General features: G+C 34.1%; 1 protein-coding gene across 9 annotated transcripts in view; it reads right to left on the bottom strand.

Annotated features, from left to right (window-relative positions):
• The window catches only part of CBLB (Cbl proto-oncogene B), a 211,509-nt gene that overhangs the window by 22,310 nt on the left and 161,553 nt on the right, over positions 1–27,646 (bottom strand). For 8 of the 9 annotated variants that reach the window (XM_019742950.3, XM_074332483.2, XM_019742951.3 and 5 more), the window contains 4 exons: positions 15,852–15,998; positions 12,467–12,564; positions 12,220–12,351; positions 9,539–9,688 (listed from right to left, as the gene is read on the bottom strand). In XM_019742950.3, coding sequence (XP_019598509.1) covers positions 9,539–9,688; positions 12,220–12,351; positions 12,467–12,564; positions 15,852–15,998 — 527 coding nt within the window. The remainder of the gene's footprint in view (positions 1–9,538; positions 9,689–12,219; positions 12,352–12,466; positions 12,565–15,851; positions 15,999–27,646) is intronic. The other variant, XM_019742954.3, reaches the window with a different exon arrangement.

The following is a 27,646-nucleotide window of genomic DNA, read 5'->3' as shown; positions in this document are numbered from 1 at the left end:
CAAGGGATTTAAAACCTATTTGAAGAAATAATAACCCAAACTTCCTTGATCTAGTGAGAGAAATAAACATACAAATCCAGAAAGCAAGGAGTCCCAAACAAGAGGTTCACAACAAGATACATCATAATTAAAATGCCATACGTTAAAGACAAATAGAGGATCTTAAAAGTAGCAAGAGAAAAAGCGGTTAGTTATGAACAATGAGCTCCCATAAGACTGTCAGCTGATTTGTCAAAAGAAACATTGGCATGAAATATTCAAACTGATGAATGGCAAAGATGAACAAACAAGACTGCTTTACCCAGCAAGACTATCATTTAGGATTGAAGGAGCAATAAAGAGGTTCCCAGACAAGAAATGGCTAAAGGAGTTCATCACCACTAAAAGAGTATTACAAGAAATGTTACAGGACTTCATAAGTGGAAAGGGAAAAATACAAAAATATAAATAAGAAAATATAGGAAAGAAAAAAATTCTCACTGACAAATTCTCAGTGAAAGCAGTGGATCAACCAACTATAAAGCTAGTACAAAGGTTAAAGGGAAAAAGTAGGAAGATTATGTGTAATTACAACAAATTAAGCGACACACACATGCCCGTGCACAAAACAGTAAAAAATAAAAAAACATAAACATGGAGAGAGGTGAGTAAAAATGGTAGTGATTTTATACTATGTTCAAACTTAAGCGACCATCAACTTAAAACAAACAGCTATAACCATAGCTTTGCATATCTGAAGCACGTGGTAACCAGACCAAAAATCTACAAGAGATACACAAGAAATAAAGAGAAAGGAATCCAAATACACTATATAGAAAGTCATAACATAAAAGAGAAGAGAGCAAGAGAATAAGAAATGAACAGAGAAGAACTACAAAAACAATCAGAAAACAATTTTAAAAATAGCAATAACTATATAACTATCAATAAATTTAATGTAAATGGATTATATGCTCCAAGGAAAATACACAAGACCCTTACATATGCTGCCTACAAGAATTTACTTCAGATTGAAAGACACACACGGACTGAAAGTAAAGGAATGGAAAAAGATATTTCATGCAAATGGAAACAAAAAACCATATGGGGTGGCAATACTTATATCAGACTATAGACTTTAAAACAATGGTTGTAACAAGAGACAAAGTATGGCATTTCATAATGAAAAAGGGATCAATCAACAGGAGGATGTAACGCAACGTCAGAGTACCTAAATATATAAAACAAACATTGATGGACATAAGGGAGGGATCCATAGTAACAGAGTAATAGTAGGGGACTTTAACACCCCCTTGATGTCAACTGATAGATCATCCAGACAGAAAATCAACAGGAGTGGCCTTAAATGACATATTAGACCATAGGACTTAATTGATAATTTTAGGACATTTCACCCCAAAGAAGCAGACTACACATTCTTTTCAAGTGCATACAGACCCTTTTCCAGAATAGACCACATATTTGATTGACCATAATACAAATCTCAATAAATTTAAAAAGATTGAAATCCTATCAAGCATCTTCTCCAATCACAATGGTATGAAATTAGAAATCAAATACAAAAAGAATAATGAAAAACACACAAACATGTGGAGGATGAATAACATACTACTAAACAATGAATGGCTTAACCATGGGATCAAGGAAGAAATCAGTAGACATCTGGAGACAAATGAAAATGAAAACACAACAACCCAAAATGGATGGGACACACCCAAAGCAGTTCTAGGAGAGAAATTCATAGCAATATAGGCCTACCTCAAGAAACAAAATCCCAAACAATCTAACCTTATACCTCAAGGAACTAGATAAAAAGATCAAACAAAGCCCAAAGTTAGTAGAAGGACGGAAATAATAAAGATCAGAGTAGAAATAAATGAAAGAATCTAAAAAAATAAAATAAATAAATAAATAAATAAATAAATAAATAAATAAATAAATAAATAAAAGAGATCAATGAAACCAAGAGCTGGTTCTTTGAAAAGAGTAACGAAATTTATTAAACCTTAGCCAGACTGATCAAGAAAAAAAGAGTCCAAATAAACACAATCAGAAATGAATGGGTAGACGTGACAACCGACACCAGAGATACAAAGGATTGTAAGAAAATACTGTGAACAATTGTATGCCAAGAAATTGGACAACCTGGAAGAAATGGATGAATTCCTAGACACCACAATTTTCCAAGGCTGAATCAGAAAGAAACAGAAAATCTGAACAGGCCGATAGCTACTAACAAAATTGAATTGTAATAAAAACTCTCCCAACAAACAAAGTCCCTGGACCTAAAGGCTTCACAGATTAATTTCGCCAAACATTCAATGAAAAATTAATACCTATTCTTCTCAAACTACTCTAAAAAAATGGCCTCATTTTATAAGGCCAGAGTTATTACTCTGATACCAAAATCAGACAAAGACACTAAAAAAACAAAATGAAACAAAAATTACAGGCAATGCCCCTGATGAACATAGATGAAAAATCCTAAACAAAGTATTAGCAAAGCAAATTCAGCAATATATTAATAGAATATACACCATGATCATGTATAATTTATTTCAAGAATGCAAGGTCGTTTAATATCCACAAATCAATTCATGTGATACAGTACATTAAAATAATGAAGGATAAAATTTGTAAGATCATATCAATAGATGCAGAAAAGGCACTGACAAACTTCAACATGCTTTCATGACAAAAACTCTCAGCAAAGTGGGGATAGAGGGAACATACCTCAACATAATAAAGGCTATATATGATAAACCCATAGCAGATATCATACTTAAGGGTGAAAAGCTAAAAGAATTTTCCTTAAGATCAGGAACAAGACAAGAATGTCTCCTTTCATCAGTTTTATTCAACATAGTATTGGTAGTCCTAGCCACAGGAGTCATACAAGAAAAGGGAAAAAAAGGCATGCAAAGGAAGAATAAAACTGTCATTAATGGCATATGACATGATACTCTATATAGAGAACCCTAAAACTCCACCAAAAAACTATTAAAACTGATCAATGAACTCAGTAACATGGCAGCATACAATTAATATTCAGAAATCTGTAGCGTTTTTATATACTAACAATGAACTATCAGAGAAATTAAGAAAACAATCCAATTTACAAATGCAAAAAAAAAAAAAAGAATAAAATACCTAGGAAAGAATTTAACCAAGGAGGAAAAAGACCTGTTCTCAGAAAACTATAAGGGACTGAGGAAAGAAACTGAAGATACAAATAAGTGGAAGCATATACCATGCATTTATGGATGGGAGGAATTAATATCATTCAACTTGTCCATACTAACCAAAGAAATCTACAGATTCAATGCCATCACTATCAAAATACCAACAGAATTCTTCACAGAACTAGAACAAATAATTGTAAAATTTATATGGAACCACAAAAGACCCTGTATAGCCAGAGCAATTTTGAAAAAGAAGAACAAAATTGGAGGTATCATGCTACCTGATATCAAACTATACTAGAAGGCTACAGTAATCAAAAGAGCACGGCACTGGCAAAAAACAGACACACAGAACAATGGAACAAAATAAAGAACCTAGTGATAAGCCCATGTCTTTATGGTTAATTAATCTATAACAAAGGAGGCAAAAATATACAAAAGGGTAAATACAGTTTCTTCAATAAATGTGTTGGGAAAACTGGACAGATACATATGAAAACTGAAACTAGACCATTTTCTTAGACCACATATACAAGAATAAACTTAAGCTGGATTAAAGCCTTAAATGTAAGACTTGAAGTCACAAAACTCTTAGAAGAAAACATAAGCAGTAAACTCTGTGACACCACTCTTAGTAATATTTTTTGGATATGTCTCCTCGAGCAGGATAAACAAAAAAAATAAATGAATAAACCAATGGAACTACATCAAACTAAAAAGTTTTTGCACAGTGAAGAAAACCATCAAAGAAATGAATAGAGAACCTACTGAATGGAAGAAGATATTCGCCAGTGATAAATCTGATAAGGGGTTAATAACCAAAATATATAAAGAACTCATATAATTTAGCACAAAAATCCCCAAACAATCTGATTAAAAAATGAGCAAGGAATTAAATATACATTTCTCCCAAGAAGACGTATAGATGTCCAATAGACATATGAAAAGATGCTCAACATCACTAACCATAAGGGAAATGACAATTAAAACTACAATGATATACCACGTCACACATGTCAGAACAGCCATCATCAATAAATCGACAAATGACTATTGTTGGTGAGGATGTGGAGAAAAAGGAACTCTCATGCACTGTTGGTGGGATTGCAAATTGGGAGTCATTATGAAAACAGTATGGAGGTTCCTCAAAAAATTAAAAATAGAACTCCTTATGACCCAGTAATTCCACTTCTCGGTATTATCCAAAGAAATTCAAAACACTAGTTCAAAAAGATATATGCATCCTTATCTTCACTGAAGTGTTATTTACAATAGCCAAGATATGGAAGCAAACTCAGTGCCCATCAGTAGATGACTGGATAAAGAAGAGGTAGTACATATATGCAATGGAATATTACTCAGCCCAAGAAAAGAACGAGATCTTAACCATTTTCAACAACATGAATGGACCTAGAGGGTATGCTAAGTGAATAAGTCAGACTGAGAAAGACAAATACTATATGATTTCATTTATATGTGGAATTTATAAAACAAACAAAAAACCAAAACAGAAACAGATTCAAAAATATAGTGAACAATTGATGGTTTTTAGGTGGATGGGGGGATGATGGTCTCTATGAAAAAAGTGAAGGGATTCAGAAGTACAACTTGCCAGTTATAAAAATAGTCCTGGGGATGTAAAGTACAACATAGGGAATATAGTCAATAATACTGTATTCTTACAATATTATTGTAATGATGTCAGATGTGTACTAGACTTATCGGGAGATCACTTAATAAGATAAATAAATGTCTAATCGCTATGTTGTACACCTGAAACTAATATAATATTGCATGTCAACTGTAACTGAAAAATTTATAAATACAAAAAAAGTGGGAAAATATGCATCAATCAAAATTATGCTGTAAAAACCTATCAAATGGTTATTTCTGGAAGGAGGCATTGCGGACGTTTTAAAAAATTTTTTCCACAATCTGAAACACTTCCAAATTTTTACTCCAGTATAGAAAAACAGACAAATACAATTTCCTCAGGCTGTCCCAAAATCATCTGGAAAATTTATTAGTTATCGCCCCAAATTTAAAAGAATATCAGTGCAGGGACCTAATTGCTAGATAGGGCTTGAAGAGCTATTTAGGTGAAAAAAAATTCCTCCCTCTCAGCTGCCCTTGCTCTTTAAGTCACATTCATAAAATGCCCACTATGTAGCAATCTGGCCACTGATTAAATCCTCCAGTGTTGGAGAACTCTCTACCCCTCTGAGATACAAGAATAATAATTTAGGAAGCTTCTTCTCATGATGAATGAAATTTCCATTCTTAATAATTCTCACTGGTCTTCTACCTTCTGAGGAGACATGGAAGAAATTAAATCCTTTTTTCACAACTATTGCAATAAAAGACAACTCTATATCTATCCAGGGTCTTCCCTTCTCTTGGTTAAACATCCTTAGTTTCTTTAATCTACTGTCGTTTACATGGTATGGTTTGAATTCCCTTTTCTACCCTGGCTGCACACCTCTAGGAATATCCCACTCAAGTGACTCTTAAAATTGGCCATGCGTCAGGATCACCAGGAGGCCTATGAAAACACAGATTGCTGCGTTCTTCTCCCAGAGCTTCTGATCTGGGAAGCCCTAGGTGGAGCCTACAAATGTGCATCTTAAACAAATCCCCAGGTGATACTGATGCTGCTGGTCTGAAGACCGCAGTTTGAAACCACCGCTCTAGCCCATCAATCCTTCAACACCTAAGCCCCGGGGAAGACCGCACCTCACTCCTGCTCTGATCTGAACTCTGTGAGCACAACCTTCAAACAGCATACGCCCCGTGGTAGCCACATCATGATAGTGCTTTGTAAAGGCCACAGTCAACAAAATCCTCTAAATCCTTTTCAGTATTGTTGCTAATGATCCAAATTGTCTTAGTATTTTACTTAGGCAGTTGCATTTCCGGATCCAAATGGAAAATTTTCATTAATCTCTAATAAAGTCAATTTTGCTAGCTTTTAGAGTTCAATTGCGACTTTAAGATTGGATAAGGACTTCAAAAGAGAATCCAGGTAAGAAAAATAGTGAAAGTAAGGGCTGCCGAAGACACTGGGGATTTTGTGCAGTGCACCAAGACATGCAGTTATGGGAATGAGCAGACATAAATACAGCCTTGGCTTGGTTCCTGGAGCATGGGCTCCGGCACACAGTGTGTGTGTGTGGGGGGCTGTTTAAACCCACCAGCACAAAAGTAGTGCCTTTTTGTAATTCAGACAAAAGCACATAAACGCTCGCAGTAGCGCCCTGTTTAGAGACAGGAAACTGTAAAGCTTTCTTTGAGGACTCTTCAGGTTTTGTTAGGATATGACTGGCCTGTCCAGAGAAGATGGCTCATGCACAGCAGCGGGCATTACTATTTTGCCAAAAGAAGTCTCATGTGAGGGCCTAACTTAGAAACTAGATAAAGGCCGCCATCAGAGCCGTGGCGGCCTTTCCCCCTTGGATCCTATGGAAGTCCTGAGGCTCCATGGCAGAAACACAGGACTCTGCCATTTGAAGAGACTACTACAGAGCAGTCATTGGGCCTTAAGGCTGGAAAGGTGGACCTGACACAAGTGTGCAGGCCACGGGATACTGGAATAAAGAGGTAGGTCTGATTAGATATTTAATACATCATGAGAAAACCCAACCTTTGTCTTTAATTGGGGATAATGATTTCCTCAACGAAACCAAGTCTCAAGAATGCCAGAAAAGATTTACCATTACACTGGACTAAAATTTTACACATTGAACATGTGAAAACAATAGCTGTAAAATGCTCATGCCGTCTCCTTAAATTTGAAAATCACTTTTTTCCCCTTGTATGTTCTACAAGTATTGAATTAAACATTCGTTTAACATTCATAGAGTATTTTTTCACGAAGTTCAATTCTTAAGGTGAAGAACCACTGCTGTGAATCTTCTATTGTATTTTAGACAGTGTAATGTATTAAATACTTTGCAAAATGACAGTCAATGTGTATTTATGAGCTGAAAGAAACCTTCATATTCTATGATATTATGTAAGAAGAATTAAAATATTTCTTTTGAAAAGCAGAAGAGCTAATATATGTGGTTTAAAATGGAATAAAAATAGTTTTTCTCAATGGATTTCACAAAGGATCTGACAACAGACTAAAATTTGTCATGTTAATGATATGAAAGGCTTGAAAAGGAAAAAAGAAGTATTTTCTTAGAAGGATTTATTAACAAGGGAAATCAACATTGGAATAATTCCATGTCTAAAAGGAGGTTGAGAGAGTGTGAGTAGGTTCTAATGACAATCAATGCTTGGTCCCATGGTGGCCTCACACCATAGGTTAAGGGTAACTGCTGCTGTGTGCCCTGGCAGCTAAGTAAAATCAAAACAATCAAACCTATATATGAAATAAAACAATTTATACAACTTTGTTTTATCTACCATATTTCCCCAAAAATAAGACCTAGCCGGACCATTAGCTTTAATGTGTCTTTTGGAAAATTTTATATAAGACTGGGTATTATATTATACCTGGTATTTATATTATACTACATTATATTATATTATATATTATATTATACCCGGTCTTATATTAAAATAAGACCGGGTCTTATATTAATTTTTGCTCCAAAAGATGCATTACAGCTGATGGTCCAGGTAGGTCTTATTGTCGGGGAAACTCGGTAATAAAAGGGGGATATTTTCATTTTGAAGTAATACTTTTTTTTAGTAATTTTGAGAGCATTTTAATGAAGATTTGTACATAAAGCATAAGAACGATAAAATTACAATTAATTCTTTTGATAAAAACAGGTAAAAGTGTGTATTTGTATAAAATGTTTTCTTGCAACTCCTGGAAAGCTTGACTTAATTTAAAAAGGTGGCACTACCTTAAACACTCATTTGCTGGGGCTTAAATCACATATATAAAAGGTGATAGATACATTGCAGGAATCTGGCCGAAAACTATCCAGAAGTTAGCCCCGGGAAAGGTTACATTAACTAAGATTTAGAGTGATTCAATTTTTTAATAAATCTGAATTAAAGTCCATGTATCAAAGATTAGAAAAAGTGTAAGTGAAAAAGATAGCAAAACGTTAGTGTTCATATGTAGCTGTATAAATAAGAGCCTAATGTCTATCCATGCTTTTTGCTCGAATGAGAGGGGTTATGACCCTTGCCCTTTGATGGTAGCCTTCATGCACCATGAGGGCCAGGCGGCATCTAACAGAGTGGGTTACACCGGGGACAATTCAATCAATATTTACTGATGAAAAATTAAACTCAAAATTATGCCTTGAAAATGCACTACTTTTAGAAAGTGAAGCTATATATATTCCAAGGTATATGTCTGTAATTTGTGTCTTACCCACAAATTGCCTCAAACTTTCTAAATTATCAAACCAAGTGGAAAAACAAAACAAAACAAAACAAAAAACAGAAAAATGAACAATAAAGCTGAATGATAAAGGTTAAAAATCTGAAGTTTTCCCTGAGGCATGTAGGTGCCAAAGATAAACTGCACTTTTTAAAGGCTTTTTTTTGTGTGATTTATCACATACAGAAATGCAAAGCAATTGTTAAGAAAGAAAATTTACCGTATGTTTAACCAATCCAAATCAGAGACAAACTTTCAAAGCACAGATCGCAGTATCACCAATAGAACAGCTTGCAACAACAGTTAATATATAACTGAATATTTGTTTCTTGATAATTCTGACTAATGGAGTGGATGAATGGTTCATTAATTGTTTATTTTTATTTTTACTCCTCACGAGTTAAAAAAAAAGGTTATATATTAATTTTTCCATGAAGACCAATAATTTAAGTAGATACATTGAGATATTAAAAATAAAACAGTAACAAAACGGTATTAAAATACAGATATTTCAGAAAAACTTCCCTATCAATGTTGTAACAACGTAATTTATCTATCACATTTTTGATAGATAAAACTATAAAACTATTTTGTTCTGATAGAACAAAACTATAAGCCTAGACATATGTAGTAAAATTTTTAAAATTTATTAGAAAAAAATTACTGTACTTAGCATCGGGGAGACAGATCTCTAAATTTTGTTCCCGTCACTGTCAGCCCAATGATTAGAACATTTCTGGTTCTAATGGATGCCTTTGCAACATAAGGTGTTATTTGGACTGGAAGATCTCTACAGCACCATTTCTAAATTCTGATTCCTTATTATTGCTTTTGCCATTTTTATAATCCTTTTGGCATTAAACCAACCCACTGACAAACAAACCAACCCAACAGCTATTTTATGCGAAAGAGACAGAAACCAATGAATAACCAATGCTTATTTGACAGCACGGTCTTAGAAATAATTTTTGCTTTTAGTGAAAAGTTTTCCTTGGCTTTTCTCTCCTACCTGAAGGAGGAAGGAAAAGGTCCTGTCCTGAGGATGGTCGGCTACCAGAGCCACCGGAGCCAGGAGGTTTTGAATGTTCGATGAGACTATGCCTTGCAGGAGGTGGGGGAGGTGGGAGGGATGGGGGGAGGGCATCAAAAGCATCTTCACCTGCATTTAAAGAAAGGTCAGTATAAACATTAATCGAAACACAGTATCAGGCCAAAGTAAGAACTTATTTTCTCTTGCTGCTTATAAAGAACTTCACCTGCAGTGTTTATCCAGCCATCCACTGACTTGGATAATGGGAGCTAATTATTTTGTGGGAGTGTTTGGAGAACAGCAACACAGACACACAAACACACATGTATGCAAACTTTTTCTATCTCTTAGTTCTATTAAAAAGCAGCATTGCAGGTTATTAAACAGCATACTACTCACCTGTAACCTTTACAATATTAAAACACTGAAAGTTTGAACTAAAAATTATTGTAAGTAACCCCATCAGAACAGAATTCTCTGTGTAACGAGTTCACAGCCTCTAATTAGAAAATCATACTATGCATGAAAAATTTAATGTCACAGAATAGACTATCTGTCAAAATTTACTCTGCTGGATTTTAATTCATTGAAGCTAATCCTCCATATATTTCATTGTCAGAATATATAGAAAATGTACCTACAGTAGAAGAATATGATATTTTTCTAATTATAAGATATCTCTAAAGAGGAACAATTAAATATAGAACTACCTTTTGTGATCCCAAAGCTAGTTACTTATATTTAGATATTTCTCAGCATCAGTAACTAGAACATGTAATATTGTAGCATGCTTTTATGTCTATTTTTCCCCTGCCACATCTTACTGCTCTACCCATATTTTCCCTTATATTGATTCTTTAAAAAAATAAAGTTGCAGTATATGTACTTTTGTAATCTCAAATACTTTGTGAATGAAACAGTGTATATACAAACACATATTCCAGTAATAAAAATTCACATGTATTTAAATTTACTGACTTAAACATAAAGGTATACTTAAAAGAAAATGGTTTTACCACTCATCCAGCTTGCCTTGCAAAATATATTGAAAATGTTTCCTCCAAATGATCATAAATACTTTTCTAACTTAAAATATTTGAAGGTATAGGAGAGGGAGCTCTGTCATCATTTCAACTTTCAACTATCTGCTACATTATCTTATTCATTCAAGTTCCTTTTAGGCACCATGCTAGGCACATGGGTAATGTGAGATCAAAATCATAAGGCCCTGACCTAAGGAGCTTAGATTCTATAGGAGATCTAAGAAAAGTTCACAAATGATTCAAGGTCAAAGTCCCACAGGCCCCACAGAGTGAGAGATATTCATTGTAAGAGGGATGAGAAACGTAGAAAGTGGCATTTAGCAAGGTGTTACCAAGAACAGGAAGGTCTGGGATATCAGGGTCTCAAAAGTATTTATTCATCAAATGCGAGGAGAGTGTCTTCTAGGCAGAGTCAACAGTATACATAAAGCATGAGATGTACACTAGGAGGTGGAGTTAAAAAAGAAAGGTTGGAACCTTTATCTGCAGTGTCCAATATGGTAGTCACTAACCACATACAGCGATTTTGTTTAAATTTAACTAAAATTCAGTTCCACATTCACACATGTGAAAACACAGATCCCTTACATCACCACATAAAGTTCTACTGGACGATACTGACTAGATCATGAAGACTTGGGCAACAGGTCAAAAACCAGTGTATAGTAGGAAGAAGTAGAAGGGAGAAGAACACTAGGTACAGAAAGAAGTTAGGGGGCTCTTATAATTCATGTAGGTGAAAATGAAACACTGAACTACAGAAAGAACAGGAGAGCAAAAGACATTGCAACAGTATAATTGGAAAAATTAGCTGATGGTGTTTGTGGAAAAAATCGAAAGGTTCATTTCACATGTCTGGTAGCCTAATAATTCAGATAAGCTTACATTTATTTACGGTGAGCTGTTACTGTGAAACCTTACGGTGTGTGGAGGTTCTGTTTTCCTCTAAAAACTGGGTGAGAAGCTTCCTACCTGGAATCAATGAAATAAACACAGATGCCAGCACCAGCCAACTTTCACATACATACACACCTTTGTATACTTTCACATGAACACACGCACACATACACACACTAGTGAACTTCTTCATATTAAATTTGAAACAAAGAAAATGACATTCTTTGGACGTGTTGTATTTTCAATGATTATAAGACAGAATGTATTCTCAGTGTCTACAACAAACCATATAATTTTCCATAATGTAACTAGCTAAGTGGAACTGGATCATTTTATGCTGAAAGAAAAAGTACACATTCATTAAGAATTGTACTTAAAGAAAATCGCAGATGAACACTTCAAATCTACCAGAACATAAGTGCCTGGGAAATGAACAATGCTCTCATAGGTTTTTTTGTAGATTGCACTTAGCACATGCAGAGACAACATGATAAAATCCTCACCAATGGCCAGCTATTTACACCATTGCTTAAAACATCTAAACGGAATAATGGTCATAGGAACTTGAGAGCCACCATCACCTGTAGAATCCATTCTAATTCAGACAAATCCATAATCTAGTGAGTCTGCAATACCCTGAACTCTGCTTTCTGGTAATTCAGACATTAATTGAAAGAAGAGGTGGGGTGGCTTATCTGAAAATTTTTTAAAGGTTTCAACCTAATGGAGGGATGAGAAGATCATAATCAGAGGGCGTCCTGTTGAGTGAAGAACCATGCTTTGGATTGTCCCGAGTTGGAGGCCTGGCAGGTGGTAATGGCACTGGATCAGAGGCTGAATCAAAAACATCTCCTAGAGGATAACACAAAATCTTAATGTATTTTCAGTACAACAATGGCATGGAATTATGCCTTTAAATTCTGACCATTGAAATGTAGAACACAAAGAGACTATGTTTCATACTTACCCTTTATGTATATGCCCAACTCAGGAATGTTTGATTTCTTCACCTCTGAAGATGTACCATGTGTTCCATTCAGTATACAATGACCATTATCACAAGACCTAAAGTAGAGATCAGAGGACAAAAATCTTAAGGATATTACTTTCCATTTAAGTCATTTGGGGTTGGGGTAGGGGGGCACTGATGGGAAGTAGCAAGCCAGCTCATATAATAAAGTTTGAAAATATAATTTAATTTTCTTTTCTGGAAAAAGTACAATTAATATTATCTAAGGCACAAGTAAATATCCCATTGAAGACAAATAGTCTCTCTCTCTCTTCCTTTTTTGAGTGAAAACAAGATTTACAAGGGTCACAAACATTGTTGATACCCTAAACACACCTGTAAAATTAACATGCCGTTTTGGAAGAGTTCAATCATACTTTGCCAAGTTTTTGAAGAACAAAATGTAGTAAGGCAAAAAATAAGTAACAATCCTAAGGAAGTCATTATTTGTTGATGGTGTTTAACAGATTTTTATTTCTGTAATTTAAGCTTTCCTTATAATGCACTAGAGCCCATCAAAGATGGAGAGTTATTAAAGATTCAGCAATTCCATTAAAATTGTGATAGGCATATTGAAAAACCTAGAATCTAGTATAATTTCACACCTGCCATGAACAAAACTCTGTCACTTCTGACAACTGTACAGAAATGACTTTACCAAAGGCCTTGGATACACAACAAATAATTTATTCTAGGTGTCTATAAAGGATAATACTAAAGTATTTTTGTTGTTGAAATCATACTATGAACACAATGGATAAAACTGGGTCATGGGAAGATATCAGTCGGAAGAGAAGCTACAGAGCATATTCTGTCTTCAGAAGAGAGCTGTGTAACAATGAACTCTGCTTACCAAGTTATTCTGCTCACAAAGCTATAGAAAGCAGAGTTTATGTTTTACTTTTCTCTAATTTACTCTGAATTCTTGGGGAGAAGTAGACGTACATACATAATGGAGGAGATAGTGGATATTTGAATAGTTATCGCAAGAGTGCTTCATCTGAAATTCATTTCCATTCTCTCTGGTGACCACATTTCTCCAAGGGGCCAGAGACAGTTCATTTAAAAATAGTTATCATGTATTGAATTTTCATAATAATGATGAATTTTTACTGAAATTGAATTGAATTATTCATCTACTATTTAACTTTTCTACATATTGACAACTTACTTCTCCTCATGTTCCAAAGGGGGAAAAGAAACAGAGTAAAAAGAACTGTTTTTAAGCTTAAAGAGTGTTTTGTACAGGACGTAAGAAGACACTTAATTTGTCAGTTTTCAAAAACAAATTAGATAAAAATCTCATTCAAATTAAGTTTAGGGATTATCAACATTTATTACTTCTCTGTAATAGTACAAAGGTGGTAATAGTGGTCATAATTCAAATTTATTTTCAGGATTTGGAAGGCTTGCCACCAAATAGCAAATTCAATTATTATGTGACAATTAAAATTTAAAGTATTAAAATTATAACCCTCACTTTTTCAGCAATGAAAAATAATGAAATCCCACAGAGATCAAAAAAGCTCATTTTATTTGTTTTTAAAAATTACTACACATTTGTAAGAGCCAAAGGAAATGAAAATTGTAACAATTTATATTTGATGTAAAGGGATAACTTCTTTCTCTAATAAGAGTACTAGACATTTGGTTCTTCTGTGACAACAAATTGCCTCTCAGTTTATTTCTTTGCCTTCTCAATGATACTATTTTAGCAACAAATGTCTTAAATGTCAGCAATTAGCAAGAAATACTTTGATTCTTGCTTTGACATAAGAAGCCCTGGACTGCAGGGTGTTAATAATCCTGGTTAATAACTCTGGAGAGTGTTGACACTTCTAACCAGGATCACTCATTAAGACAGATCTCTGGTTAAAATGTGGATGTGCTTCCCTTTTCCAAGTATTGCATTTTCTACCTTAGTACGATACTCAAAGAAAGGCAAGGAAACATTTTTCAGGTTTTTCATCTGAAAAGAAGGGAACACTCTATGCATAAACTGCTTTCCACTAACTTGACCTCAAAAGAAAATGGTACATACACTAAGTAAAGATGACATAGATGACTGAAGTGTTCAACAGCTCTCCTATCTCTCAGTCAATCAAGAGATACTGGAAGGCAAGAGGCTGGGTGGGCTGTACTCTGTGTTCCCAGCATGGCTCCAGGATGTCTTTATACAAAGAACACTGGAGTTTGGAGTTTCAAAACTGAGATTTCACTTATTGATTACCTCATATATGTCAGTGTGATAAAAATATAAACAAAAAATATTAGATTACGGTTTACTAATTCAATTATATAAATGCAGAATCATCCTTCTACCTAAACACAAACCAATATTTCAATACACACCATCCATTGTTTATAACTCTTAAATACCTCAATGGGGCTGCCACTTCAAAGCTCAAGGATTTCTCCATTATAGTGAGAATAAACAACTGACAAGAAAAAAAAGAAAAAACTATTCCTCACATTCTTATTTGATCCAAGCAGAAGTAAAACAGAGAGCAATTGATTAAAAAACAAAACAAACAAATAAAAAAAAAACAGTTAAGAGATTTATTTTCTAGGCTCTCTATTCTGTTCCACTGATCTGTCTGTTTCTATGGTTCCATGCTGTTCTGATTACTATAGTTTCATATGATTGTCAGATGAGTACTAGAGTAATCGGGGAAATCACTTTGAAAGCTATATAAATGTCTAATCATTATGCTGTGCACCTGAAACTAATATAAAATAATACTGAATGTCAACTTGGAAAAAAAAGTGATTTGGAAAAAAACAGTTAAGGGAAACAATTTTAGCTTTTTTTTTTTTTTTCAATTTCTTCAAGATCTGAATATAAGTAGGTAGCACATCAAATAGGGAAATTAATGTAAATTATATTAACCTTTACATAATGAAGAAAAATTCTAAGGAAGGTTGGCATAATACCTTAGCTTCTAATTACGAATTTTTCTTCATGAGATATATACTAAGAAGTGATAAAATGGATTGGAAATAGCTTATTGAAAATTCATGACTTAATCACCACTATACATAACCTACAGCAAAGTTTTATCAAAACATAATTTGTTTTTGGGGAAAGAAGGGTTACAAAATGTCCCATTAGACTTACTAGTCAACTAATTTAGTCAAATAACTCCCTGACTCATGAACAATCTGCATCTTTTCGTTTTCTCTGAAAGTAATGCAGGAAATAGTTATCTAGGAGGAGGAGGCTTTGAACAAGCAATCAATAATTTTTTTAAAAACTAGATGATTTAATTGCTTAAAAACAAACACCACAAATGATAATGCTTATGCAGATGTGAGGTGATTAAAAAGATGCCCATGTTCTTACCTAAGAGGATTCTTTACATTATGACAATGAGATGGTTGTGAATTCAGGGAAACAGGGTGAGATGAAGGAATCTTGTATTCATCGTCATCTTCATCTACTGGGTCTCTTGTTTTCTCTGAAAGAGAATTTGCTAATGGACCAGTACACCTACCAGAGGGGAAAAAAAAATCCAGTCTAGTTTAAGCATAATAATTTAGAACAGGAAGTCTGATGTGACATATTCAAATCAAAGAAGCTACTTTGTCACTTGTGTTCATTTTTCAATTTCAGGGTAACATCAGAAGGGCTGTTCTAATACTAAATACAAATGAAAAGGATTTTCAATCTTTTGTTAAGACTCTATTGATGGAATAAAATAATTTTCATACGTGTAATTTTAAATGGCACAATAAGAAAAACTAGCAACCTGTCAGATAAAATGGTCTTAGAGTTGTAAGAGAAAATGCATAAAATTATTCAAACCAAAGCTACTAAAATATTAACCTTGTGTTTCAATTTAAATGGGTAAATTAATATGATAAATATAATGTATGATAGTTTTATGTATTAATGAAGTTTTTATAGAAAGCTCAAACTTTCTGTCTCTTATAAATATCATCGATAGCTGAAAAAAACATCCAGTTTAATTAAATGAAACAATTCTTTCTTCTGTGAAGTTACAATTCCAATTTTTATCCCTTCCACCTCAATCAACCAAGAACTAAAAATGACCAGGATAATTAGAAGTCAATAATAAAATAACTAAAAGTTGTGGAGTTACAATACATTCTTCTATGGCTTAAATTCTCTGGCTAAATAAAAAAGAATGAAAATAAGTGAAAAAAATCACCTAATATTAAAAGAAATATTCAAGCATTTTACTCATCTCTGAGAATAAATAAAATAAAACAAAGCTGAACAAGCAATAAATAAATAAATAAATAAATAAACACACACAAAAAAACAAACCAAAAACTACTGTTTTTCACAGTTGTTGCTATTGGAGTTTAATCCTTGCTGATGCAAGAGAAAAATACCAAAGTAGAAACACACAAATCTACCCTGACCAACTTTAGGACAACCAACCAGTTTGCAAGACATTTGAGATACAGATGTATCTAAAACTTTTTCTTAATCACCATGAACATCAATGATAAATCTGTTTCATTAAAATTAAAAAATGAAAATGAAACAAATCTTTTCGACTGCAATTTTGAAGCACCTTCTGTAGAGGGAGCAAGAGGCCTTTGGTATATCAGCTATCAAGCCTGAAACAACTTTCTCATTTTCATTTCTTCTCACTAGTTAGAATGAAAACAATTTTAAGAGCTTTCTTTGAGCCCATTACAAGAAGACATTTTGACAAACCTGAAGGTTTTCAAATTTCAACAATATAACTGAGTCTCTAGGAAATTCAGAGATCAAAGAAAAATTTCTTTGAAGATTTTTCAAAAGTGTATTTTTACCTGTCTTTGGAGACTATTTCAATACCAATTTTTGAATTGTTTGTTTGAAGGACCTTGAAATTCAAATGACAGTTTATGGTGAGATGAATGCACAGTGACACAGTGACAGAAAGTCCACTGTCAGTGCCCAGAACACAAGCTAATAACCTTATTAATAACCTCAGGGTTACACCTTTTATGGTATAACCTTGGAAGATGTACATTCCAAGTGAAGGTCAGCTGGTGAGGATACGGACTGCAAAATGGTGATTTGACAGGCAAAGGAGCAGGGAATTTCAAACACTACCTTCCATAAGCTCTTATAATAAACATGAACATCAATTTAGCTAACTCAAGGATCAGAATGGGTTCTAAGCAAATGAAAGGAGAAAAATACACATCCTTTCCATGCCCTAACACACTCTTGCATTCATAATGAAATGTTCTTCCTATGCAATTCAAAGATATACTGTACATAAGAAAAAGACCTATCAATCAAATATTCAGGAATGTTCTCCTATTTGCCTATCACAGATTACTTCCAAAGATTTAAGAGTTTTTAAAGAAGCCCTGCATTATAAAACAAGAAAAGACCATTTCTGAAATCACGTCTGTTGTGGCTGATTTCTATATTTTCTCTTCAGTGATAAAGAATTTCATCTGGGTAATTTCCCCCTACTCTTTCACTTTGCTGCAAATCAACAGATGGAGTATTTTTGAAGGAAATGAAAAGCAAAGCAGGGAAGACTAGGCACATGTCGGGGTAGGGGGTATACAGGAAATCTCTGTACCTTCTCCTCAATTTTGCTCTGAATCTAAAACTGCTCTAAAAAATAAAGTCAACTTAAAAAAATAGCAGAAGAGAAAGGTACATATAAGATAAAAACAATGTGTATAAAACACCAAAAGAGAAATCTCAATTCTTGTAAAGAATTACAAAATGTCAGATTTTCTTTTCTCTTTACAAATTCATTCAAGAAGGAGGTTCAATTTTACTTGCAAGTAAGTATATGGTAAAAAAAAGCAGTTTAAGAATTTTCATTAGCTATCATATATGCTTACTTTAGGAAGTGGAGAAAATAACCAACTTTGGGACATGGGAAATTTTTCAGTCATTCATTTAGCTTATGGGAAATTTGGGGGATACCAGAGGAATAAAATAGAGCAAGTGTTCTATGTTAAAGCTGCCAAGTAAACCATCCGACCACTTACACCCACTACTCCATCCTCTTTATATTATCAACATTCATTCACGGTGTATTCTGCACTGTAGCCATCACTACTGAGTTAATACACTGGTCATGCACAAGGAACACACACACTGAAAGATGCACCTCTTGTTAAACTCACTGTGTTAGTCACGTGAGCCTTCAGTGAGTAAATACATCCATTTTCTGCATGTGCACATTTGAAACAAACCAAGAATATAGGATCTGATGTTGTTCATTAGTGAGTTTCACACTCTGAAATGGAAGGCTCACAGGTACATTCCTCTAGAGCCTTCTATATTCCCAGTGGTAAGCATACAATCAGATGGGTGACTTTCTGCATATCCCACTGGCTTTACCTAAATAGCATACTTCAAACATCACCCTACCAAGTACTTTTCTTTCCTTCATTTGAGTAATTCTTGATACCTTGATTAGTCCATCAGCTTTTCCAGATAAAAAGCAAAGTACAGACATCCATCTTTACTGTCTTTATATAAACAGCCTGTGACATTGCTCCACAAAACGGTAATTTTCTTTGAACTTTGATCTTTTCTACTACCTGTATTTAGTGTATGTTCATTCACTGACATTCTGTTTTCTATATATTCATCTTTGTCTGTCTTCTATTTCTGTCTTGAACTGCAAAATACTTAAAGGAAGGCTTTGAGTCAACAAAGGCCTGGCATGGTTAAGTGTCAGGGTACTCACAAGCTTTTACTGAAAAATAATGACTTCTGATTAGAGTAATATACGACCAAGCTGTTAAGGGCAACAGAACAATCCTTTTTAGGGTCCTTTCATAATCTAGAAAAGCATTTTAAATATGTTGTTATTTTGCTTGTTTTCTAGATTTAAGATAACTTATTTAATAATATCTGACGGTAATTTTTTAAAAGATATCTTTTATTAAAACCAAATCTTCAGGGCCTGCCATGCACATTAGTCCATATTTCTTGTAACTACCCAAATTCTAACAGGGAAAATATCTAACTCAGAAAATCACTGCTTGGAGGAAGTGGTAATACAAAATAAAGCTGTATTTGATATGATTGCACATTTGCCACATGTAAGTCATTTCCCCAATATATCAGAGTAAGTTTTATAATATACATACTAATTTTGAGGGTTCTTTCATGATATCAAGACAAGGCAGTGTGGTGTATTATTAGGTTTAATATAAGCTTTAATATAAGCTTTATTTATAATTATTTTCATTGACTTGTTAAGTTGGAGAAACAAATTTTAAGTTACAGTTTTAAATTACCTTTTTCAGGACCAATATTATTTTTAACACTTTCAGGGGGTCTGCTTTATTTAGCAATCAAGAAGGTAAATGTTGAGGAAACTTATACTTTTACTGAGAATCTAATTTTCCAATACATGTTGAATATGAAAGATATTTAAAGTGGCATTATTTGCAATCTCCAAAAAATGGAAACACCCAAAAATTCCTCTACACAAATCATGGTGTGTTTTACAATGGAATACTTACTCTGAACAATAAAAGGAACAAACTATTGATACACTAGACAACATGGATGAATCTCAGATGCATTATGCTAAGTAGAAAGACGCCAGAATCAAAAGGCTACATACTGTATGATTCTATTTATATGACTTTCTGGAAAAAGCAAAACTATATGGACATATATCAGACTGGTAATTTGCAGGGTGTGGGGTGAGGTGAGAAATTGACACAAGGCACAGGGGGACTTCTTGGAGTGGTGAACTGCTCTATATCTTGATTGTGGTAGTGGTTACGTGACTATGCGATTGTGAAAACTCACAAAACTGTAACTAAACAGGGTGAATTTTGCTGTATATAAATTATGCTTTAATTTTACAACTGGAACTTTCAATTAAAAATTTATTTTAACTCATTTAAGATATTACACATAAGCACCTTTCACACATAAATATGCTTAATATTTTCAGTGGCCCGAAGAATCACTTATCTAATTCCATTTGAGCCTGTGGAGAAATGTTAACAGAAACATAAGCAATGCTTGAACATGGTGTACGGAATACACGAAGATGCCACTCACTTAATATGAAAATAAAATCTCTTTCTAACCCTACACATTTTCTATCAATGGATCAATATGTTCAGGGATGAATGGATTGTGCCTCTGAGAGACAAAACAGAGACAGTATAAAGAATATAATACGAGTACAGATCCTATCTTCAAATAGAATCCAGTGGTTCACATTTCTGTCTAAGGCTACCTAATTATTTGTCATCATAAGTCAGTTTTATGGTAAATTAAAAGTAACAGATTTGTCAGACTATGGGGATTAATGTTAATATCAGTTCCCAACATAGCTTTTAGTCAGAGAAAAGGAAAGATTAGTGGAATTAGTAGCATTCCCCGACCCTGATTACAGCCATCCTCCAAATGTCATTTTCATATAAAAGAAGAGAGGGGGATTACAATTCTATCTGAATTTAGAAATTATAATACTAAAACAAAAAGGAGGAAAAATGATGCTCATAATATTTATTTTTTACCCTCTTCAAACACTATTGCTCTTTCTGTTGAGGCCTGTTAATAAAATGATATACTTGCAGCCCTCAATACTTTTTATCAATGTGTCAAGAAGTAGGTTCTAGTGATTCACCACAAAACACTAGAAAACCTACGTTACGATAGTCAAGCTGCTTTGCAGGAGATTTGGATTTTTTTCTGCATCATCTCATCGATTTATAAATTAAGTCTGAGCTTCAAATATTGAATCATATCAGTGGGTCCAAACCAAATGCACATACATTTCTACATGATACATTAATAAAAGAAGAATTCCACAGCAATAATAATGAACAAATTGAAAAGAAGGACTCATTCCACATATCCCCTATATATTAATTATTTATAGGGACTGCCATCTTTGATAATAGTGCATTTTTCATCCACCAAAGGCAAAACAAACAAAAATAGTGCATCATCTTGGCAACTCTTAAAATGATTTTAAGGTATGAGAATGAAAGCTGGTTCAAAGACTAATAAAAAAAAAGCAACAACGTTCATTCACTAGAGTAAGAAAAACAGAGAAGTTCTTAATTATAGACTTATCTTCCCTTAAAAAAGTTTTCTACCAGATATTTAAATCAGTGATACTAATTTCTTATTAAACACAAACTGCACTAATGTAAAACTATAGCACACACTGTGTACAAATCCTCAGGTGAAAAATAACAGAACATGTTTTCCTGGTCTTTTGACATGAAGCATAAGAAACGTAGCCTAGTATGCACCATACACAAGATGAAAAATGTTCATCAAGCACATTCCTCTTAAGTTGTTAAAAATTACACAATGTGATATTTGCTTTAATAACTCCCACGGCTTAGTACTTTTTTTCTTTTCCTTACTTTCCAGTTAAAAACAAAGCAAAATAAAACAAACTTTCCTCTCTTGCATTAACTTGGTCATCATTTTAGTCAAACTGGTCTAGCTTTATAGTTTTACATTACTCATCTCTGGACCACTTTGGCCACTATTTAAAGACAACCACACTCACAGGCACGCACACACTCACAGACGCAGATGTTGTTTGGAGGTGTGGACCCCTTAATAACTCACTGGAAGGTGGCAGTAGTTGAGGCTGCATTCACAAACCCACATTTCTAGTTTATTCCCCCACAGCAATTAGGTATATAAAAGGAAATTATGATAATGACCACACTAGATAATGTTTACTGAAATTTTACTACATAGAAATGTTCTAAATATGTTTTCTACAACATCAACGGGGGTTAATGGTATACTTTTACCCAGGTATATACCCAAGGGAATGCTTTAAATATATGAGTTTCTATATTGTTAAAAATCTCACTGAATTATATTCCTATGTCTAAGAATATAATCAAGCTACTACATTTGGGCACAGGCAATGTAGAAATGAATTTAGCAGCTTTATGTAATACCTACTGAAATGCTTCCCTGTGAGGTGTTTCCTTTCACAGGTGTTTGGTGATGTGCGACACCATGGACCTGAACACATGTGGGTTGACTCACTATGCAGCAGGAGGCAATGGTACACCACTGCTGCACTTTCTGGTCTTACTCTCTATTTTTCTTCATCTGTCTTACTTTGAAACCCTAAGATGAGAATGTTCACTCATTCATATGGTCGCTAGGAGTTGGAAGTTGACTCAATAGCACATATAGTGTTTCCCCGAAAATAAGACGAACCCCGAAAATAAGCCCCAGTTAAGATCTCAGACAGATGCATTTAGTACATTATAATGATGTTCCAGAAGATGATATGACTGTATTTGAATAAATTGTAGATTGTTGAACAGGGAAAAATAAGACATCCCCTGAAAATATGTCCTAATGCATCTTTTGGAGCAAAAATATAAGACCAGATCTTATTTTCGGGGAAATATGGTATAAGACCCGGTCTTATTTTCGGGGAAACCCGGTAACAACTGAAATATTTACCTGAATATTTATAATACTTACCTGAACAACATAAAGTTTAAAGTTTGGATGGGACGACCAACTATCCTTTCAACACTCCTGTGTGGACGTGTGTGCGCAACAGGGATCCCAAACTCAACAGATCATTAAGTCTTCATTTTACCACCTTTGGTTCCTTCCCACACATGTTCCTTCTCTGATCTCCCTCACTTTGGTAAATGGCACCAACCATTCGCCCAGTTTTTTTAGCCCAAACCTGTGTAAGTGTCATTCATCCCTGACTATCATACTTCACAGACATCCAATTTATTAACAGGTACTGCTGGATCAAAATGCAACTCAAAGCTGGCCATGTAACTCTATCACCATCACACCAGTCAGTCTGACCATCTCTTACTGGTCTACAACATCAGATGACTACACTTTCCACTGGTCTCCTCACTACCACTTCTGCTTTCTGAAAGACAGCTCTCCACACAGCAGCCAGCGAAACTCTTTAAAAACACAAACTAGCATCAGTCATAATGCCGATCAAACCTTTCACTGGCTTCTTAAAACTAACAAAACCAAAGTTATCATGGCCTTAAAGGCAGCATATGATTTAGCTCCTGCATACCTATTCAACTCCAGCCACACTGCCCTTTGGCTGCTCTTCAAATATGTCAAAGGGACTCATTGCCTCACTGTTTTGCCCTTGAGTTCTGTTCATACTCTTTACCCAAACAACCTCATAGCTTGCTTGCTCCCTTACTTCTTTTCAGGTTTCTGTTCAAACATTACATTTCCTGATGACCTTATTTAAAGTATAAACCTCTCTATCACTATTTATCCCCTTCCCTGCTTTATCACTACCTAACAATGGGCAATATTGTTTTCCTTTCTGTTCTCCCTCACTAAAGCACAAATTCTAATGAGGATAGGATTTTATCTTGTTCACACTGAATCTCCAGTCAGTACACGCAACTGAATGAAAATAGGATAGTTAGGTAAAATTGATTCCCTATTCATTGAACTAAAATATTAGCAACATCTGTTTAGAAAATATATCATAATACTCAACACTACCACCTCCAACAACAAAAAAAGCCTTTTTATAAAAATATGAGCCACGTAAAACTGGTTCATGTGTATTTGAAAGCTTAATATGTCAAAAGTAAAAAAGATCCATTTCTAAAAGACAAGGCACAAGAAAAATACTCTTCCAAAAAAAAGGGCATTCCTCAGCATTCCAGAACATTATCTCACCTGGAAGTAATTATTCCATTATTATTTGCAATAACTCCTTTGCTTATTTGCCAATATCGTGTCAAATGAAATAAATATTTTAACTGTTTCAGGTTTCATTTAATTTTGAAAAATCAAATTATATCAAGATTAAATATAATTTAGTAAAATTTTACACTACAAAGTAAAAATAATCCACATAAGATTTTTTTCATTCTCTCCGTCAAAATAATAATTACCCATATTTCAAGTTTTTGTTTAAAAATTTATATTTATAGCTAAATGTCAATGATGTTAATTAAATAGAAACCATTTCAAAAAAACAGTTAAGAAAAAATAAGTAAATCTATACACACTAATACAGTTTCAGCTTTTACAATATTTTTAAAAGATAAATTCTATATTCTTCTAGGTCTCAAGATAAGTTACACAGTAAGAGTCACATAATTGTAAACATATAGTTGTATAAGAAAGTAAACACTATCACAGCGTAGCCTCTTATATCAAGTAAATGGGAATCACAAAACATCAAATAACATAACAATTATACTTTGGTAAATAGTTACAAGAACACAGTGTAGATTTAAGGGTAAATGCTAGCTTTGAAATTACTGAATTCAACATTGGGGCTTTCAACACTTGTGAGAACTGCAAAAGTCTGTTAGGTAGTAACCTGTAATTTTGCTTTGGCCTGATTTTGAAACATAAGAGTCTAACATGGAAATAGGTCCTTGAACATCCAACAACCCTATTTCAGTGAGTTATATTTTGCCAAGACCTCTGTTCTATGCCCCTCCAGAGCTAAGGGTCTATAATCATTGTACTGTAATGAGGCCATAGTTGACAAAACATAAAAGACAAATAAAAAACCAGGGCAGTAATCCAACACATACTAGCCTCAGCAATGGGACACAACCAACCAACTACAAATGAACACTGAAGTTGCCAAATAATTCATATTTAATTAACACTACAGATGAAGACCCCTTAAAAGAACATATTGCATAGAACCTAAAAAGTTGCAGTTCAAAAGGATTTCAGAGATGATTTAAATAAATGGATCCCTTCATTTAGCAGGTGGAGAAAGTGAGGCCCAGAGAGATTATCTTGTTCAAAGACAAATACTTAACGTTGGAGTCAGGTCTGGGACCAAGTCTGATTTTAACGTTCACTTCAGAATTGCATGCAAGTTTTATAATAAATGCAGTGTATAAAGGACTAAGAAAAATGCTTATTCAAGTATTAAGTGAGAAAGGAGGGCATGAAATTATCTCTACAATATAATCTAAATGATGTAAAAAAAGTCTTAAAAGACCAAAACATAAAAATATTGGAACTCTGAGCACTGACTTTTGGGATATGTAGATATCTGTATTTATGTATTTAATTTTTTTCTTTCTTTCATATACGTTCCATATTTTCTATAATGAACAACTGCTACCTATATAGTCAGAATAAAAAATAAACTGCAGCAGTAAATGTGCCATTAAAAGCCAGCATTTGTATTATTAATATTAACTATGGTTAATTTGCAGCATGCAAAATAGAAACCTAAACTGCTGTTAAGCATGCATTGCTAAAATATGTCTGTCATTAAGTAAAGCAACTGCATTGCTTCTGAGGGAAAACTCAAGACTAAATATGGAGAAAGTATATCCACATGCACATACAAACTGAAGTATTAGAAAAATATCAATAAAATACATTTCATTATGAATTTGTTATTCTTACTCTATTTTTAAAGAAACAGGTACTTAATATTAAATACAAATGAAGCAAAATGCAACTTCTGTCTCTTATCCCACTTGCCAATATGAATTTAATAAACAGAATGTGAAAATTTAATCTCTAATTAGCAAGTTTCATTTATTTCATTTTCTGATGTTTTCGAAGTTATCAAAGGTAATTGAACTTAGATGTTTTATTGTGTATACATATATCCAGAGTTCATTCATGCTAGAATATCATGTCCTTACTGACTTAGAGCCTACTACATAAAATACGTGTATTTGCTTCCAACTTCTATGTCTGCTACGTATGTGGCAGTTACAAGAAATGTTGCCACTGGAGAACAGTCCAATTAGTTTTGTTTCCTACTGTCCCCTGAATGATGTCAAATTTCACACTCTTGCTTTTTCTCAGGCATTCCCCCTTTTCCAATTGTGCTACCCTCCATGACTCAGGAAATTTCCATCCTCTCTATAAAACATCCTTGACTTGGAAAGTCTATAACAGCCTCTTCTCCAAGCTTATATAAAAACTAACAAATTAGAATTGCACAATGTAGTGCATGATGTTCTCTAGTGATTTCATGTATGTTAACTTCATTTTAAAGTAGCTTGTAAATTCTTGGGAGCTGGTAGCTAGCTTATCCTTCTTTTGCATTCATATGAACAGTAGGAGTTCAGTGACCAGCAGAGGATGGAGTGAAGATGCTCTAAGACTTTCAATTAGAAATGAGGATCTCAGCAGATAATAAAGTCAATCAACCAAGCAATCAGGTAGTTTCAGTACTCACTATACAGCAAAAGCAGTAAGGTGTTATGTGGGAAACTCAGAGAATACAAGAATAGGTTTCTGCCCTTAAAACCGTATAGTCTTTTCAAGGTGGAAAGGCACTTATAAATTAGAAAATAGCAGAGCAGAGTTTAATGAAATGTGTAGACATGAAACTCTAGGTAGAGGAATGAGAATCAGTCTAACTACCAGCATTATGACTGAAAGTTACAGAAGTTCTCATAAGGAAACGGAGCTGGAGTCAAGGATTGTTAGAATAAAGATTCTGAAAAGGTTCTTCATAGGAGGGAACAACTCACAAAGCAAGAAAAAAAGCAAGACAAGATGAGTAGGCACGCATTAGGAATTACTGAACAATATTTCAGTTGGGTAAAATTCGGTGGATCTTACTGCTACCATGTTTCCCCGAAAATAAGACCTAGCTGGACCATCAGCTCTAATGCGTCTTTTGGAGTAAAAATTAATATAAGACCCGGTATTATATTATTTATCTATTATATTATGTTATGCTATATTATATTATATTGTATTATACGGGGTCTTATATTAATTTTTGCTCCAAAAGACGCATTAGACCTGATGGTCCAGCTAGGTCTTATTTTCAGGGAAACACAGTGGCAGACAAGCATAGGATAATGTAAAAAGAAAGAAAGAACAATGCTGGGTTTTGAATAGGAAAGTAATCTGGGGAAAGCAGAATTTAAATTAAATCAGCTGCGTGAACAAAATATGCTGGAGGGAAGGAAGGCAGCCTGATTTAATCTAAAGAGTAGGAAAACTTAAAGAGTGACAAAACATAAAAGCCAGGACACTTTGTTTTAGCCTGCCCTGACTTGGGTAGATCCATGTGACTGTCCCTGGTGCCTCCTGTGTTCCCATGTTCACTCATTTTTCCCACTGATGTTAATTCTGAGATCATATCAGAGGACCAGGTTTAAGGCTTGCTCAGTGTTCCAGCTACAAGGTGAAGCCAGGGCAATGAGAAAGATTAGCTG

This window comes from Rhinolophus sinicus, chromosome 17, assembly GCF_057876585.1.
Source record: "Rhinolophus sinicus isolate RSI-liver-muscle chromosome 17, RSI-T2T, whole genome shotgun sequence".
Classification (NCBI taxonomy): Eukaryota; Metazoa; Chordata; class Mammalia; order Chiroptera; family Rhinolophidae; genus Rhinolophus; species Rhinolophus sinicus.
Note: the sequence above shows the minus strand (reverse complement) of the source record. Positions and strands in the feature narration are given on the sequence as shown.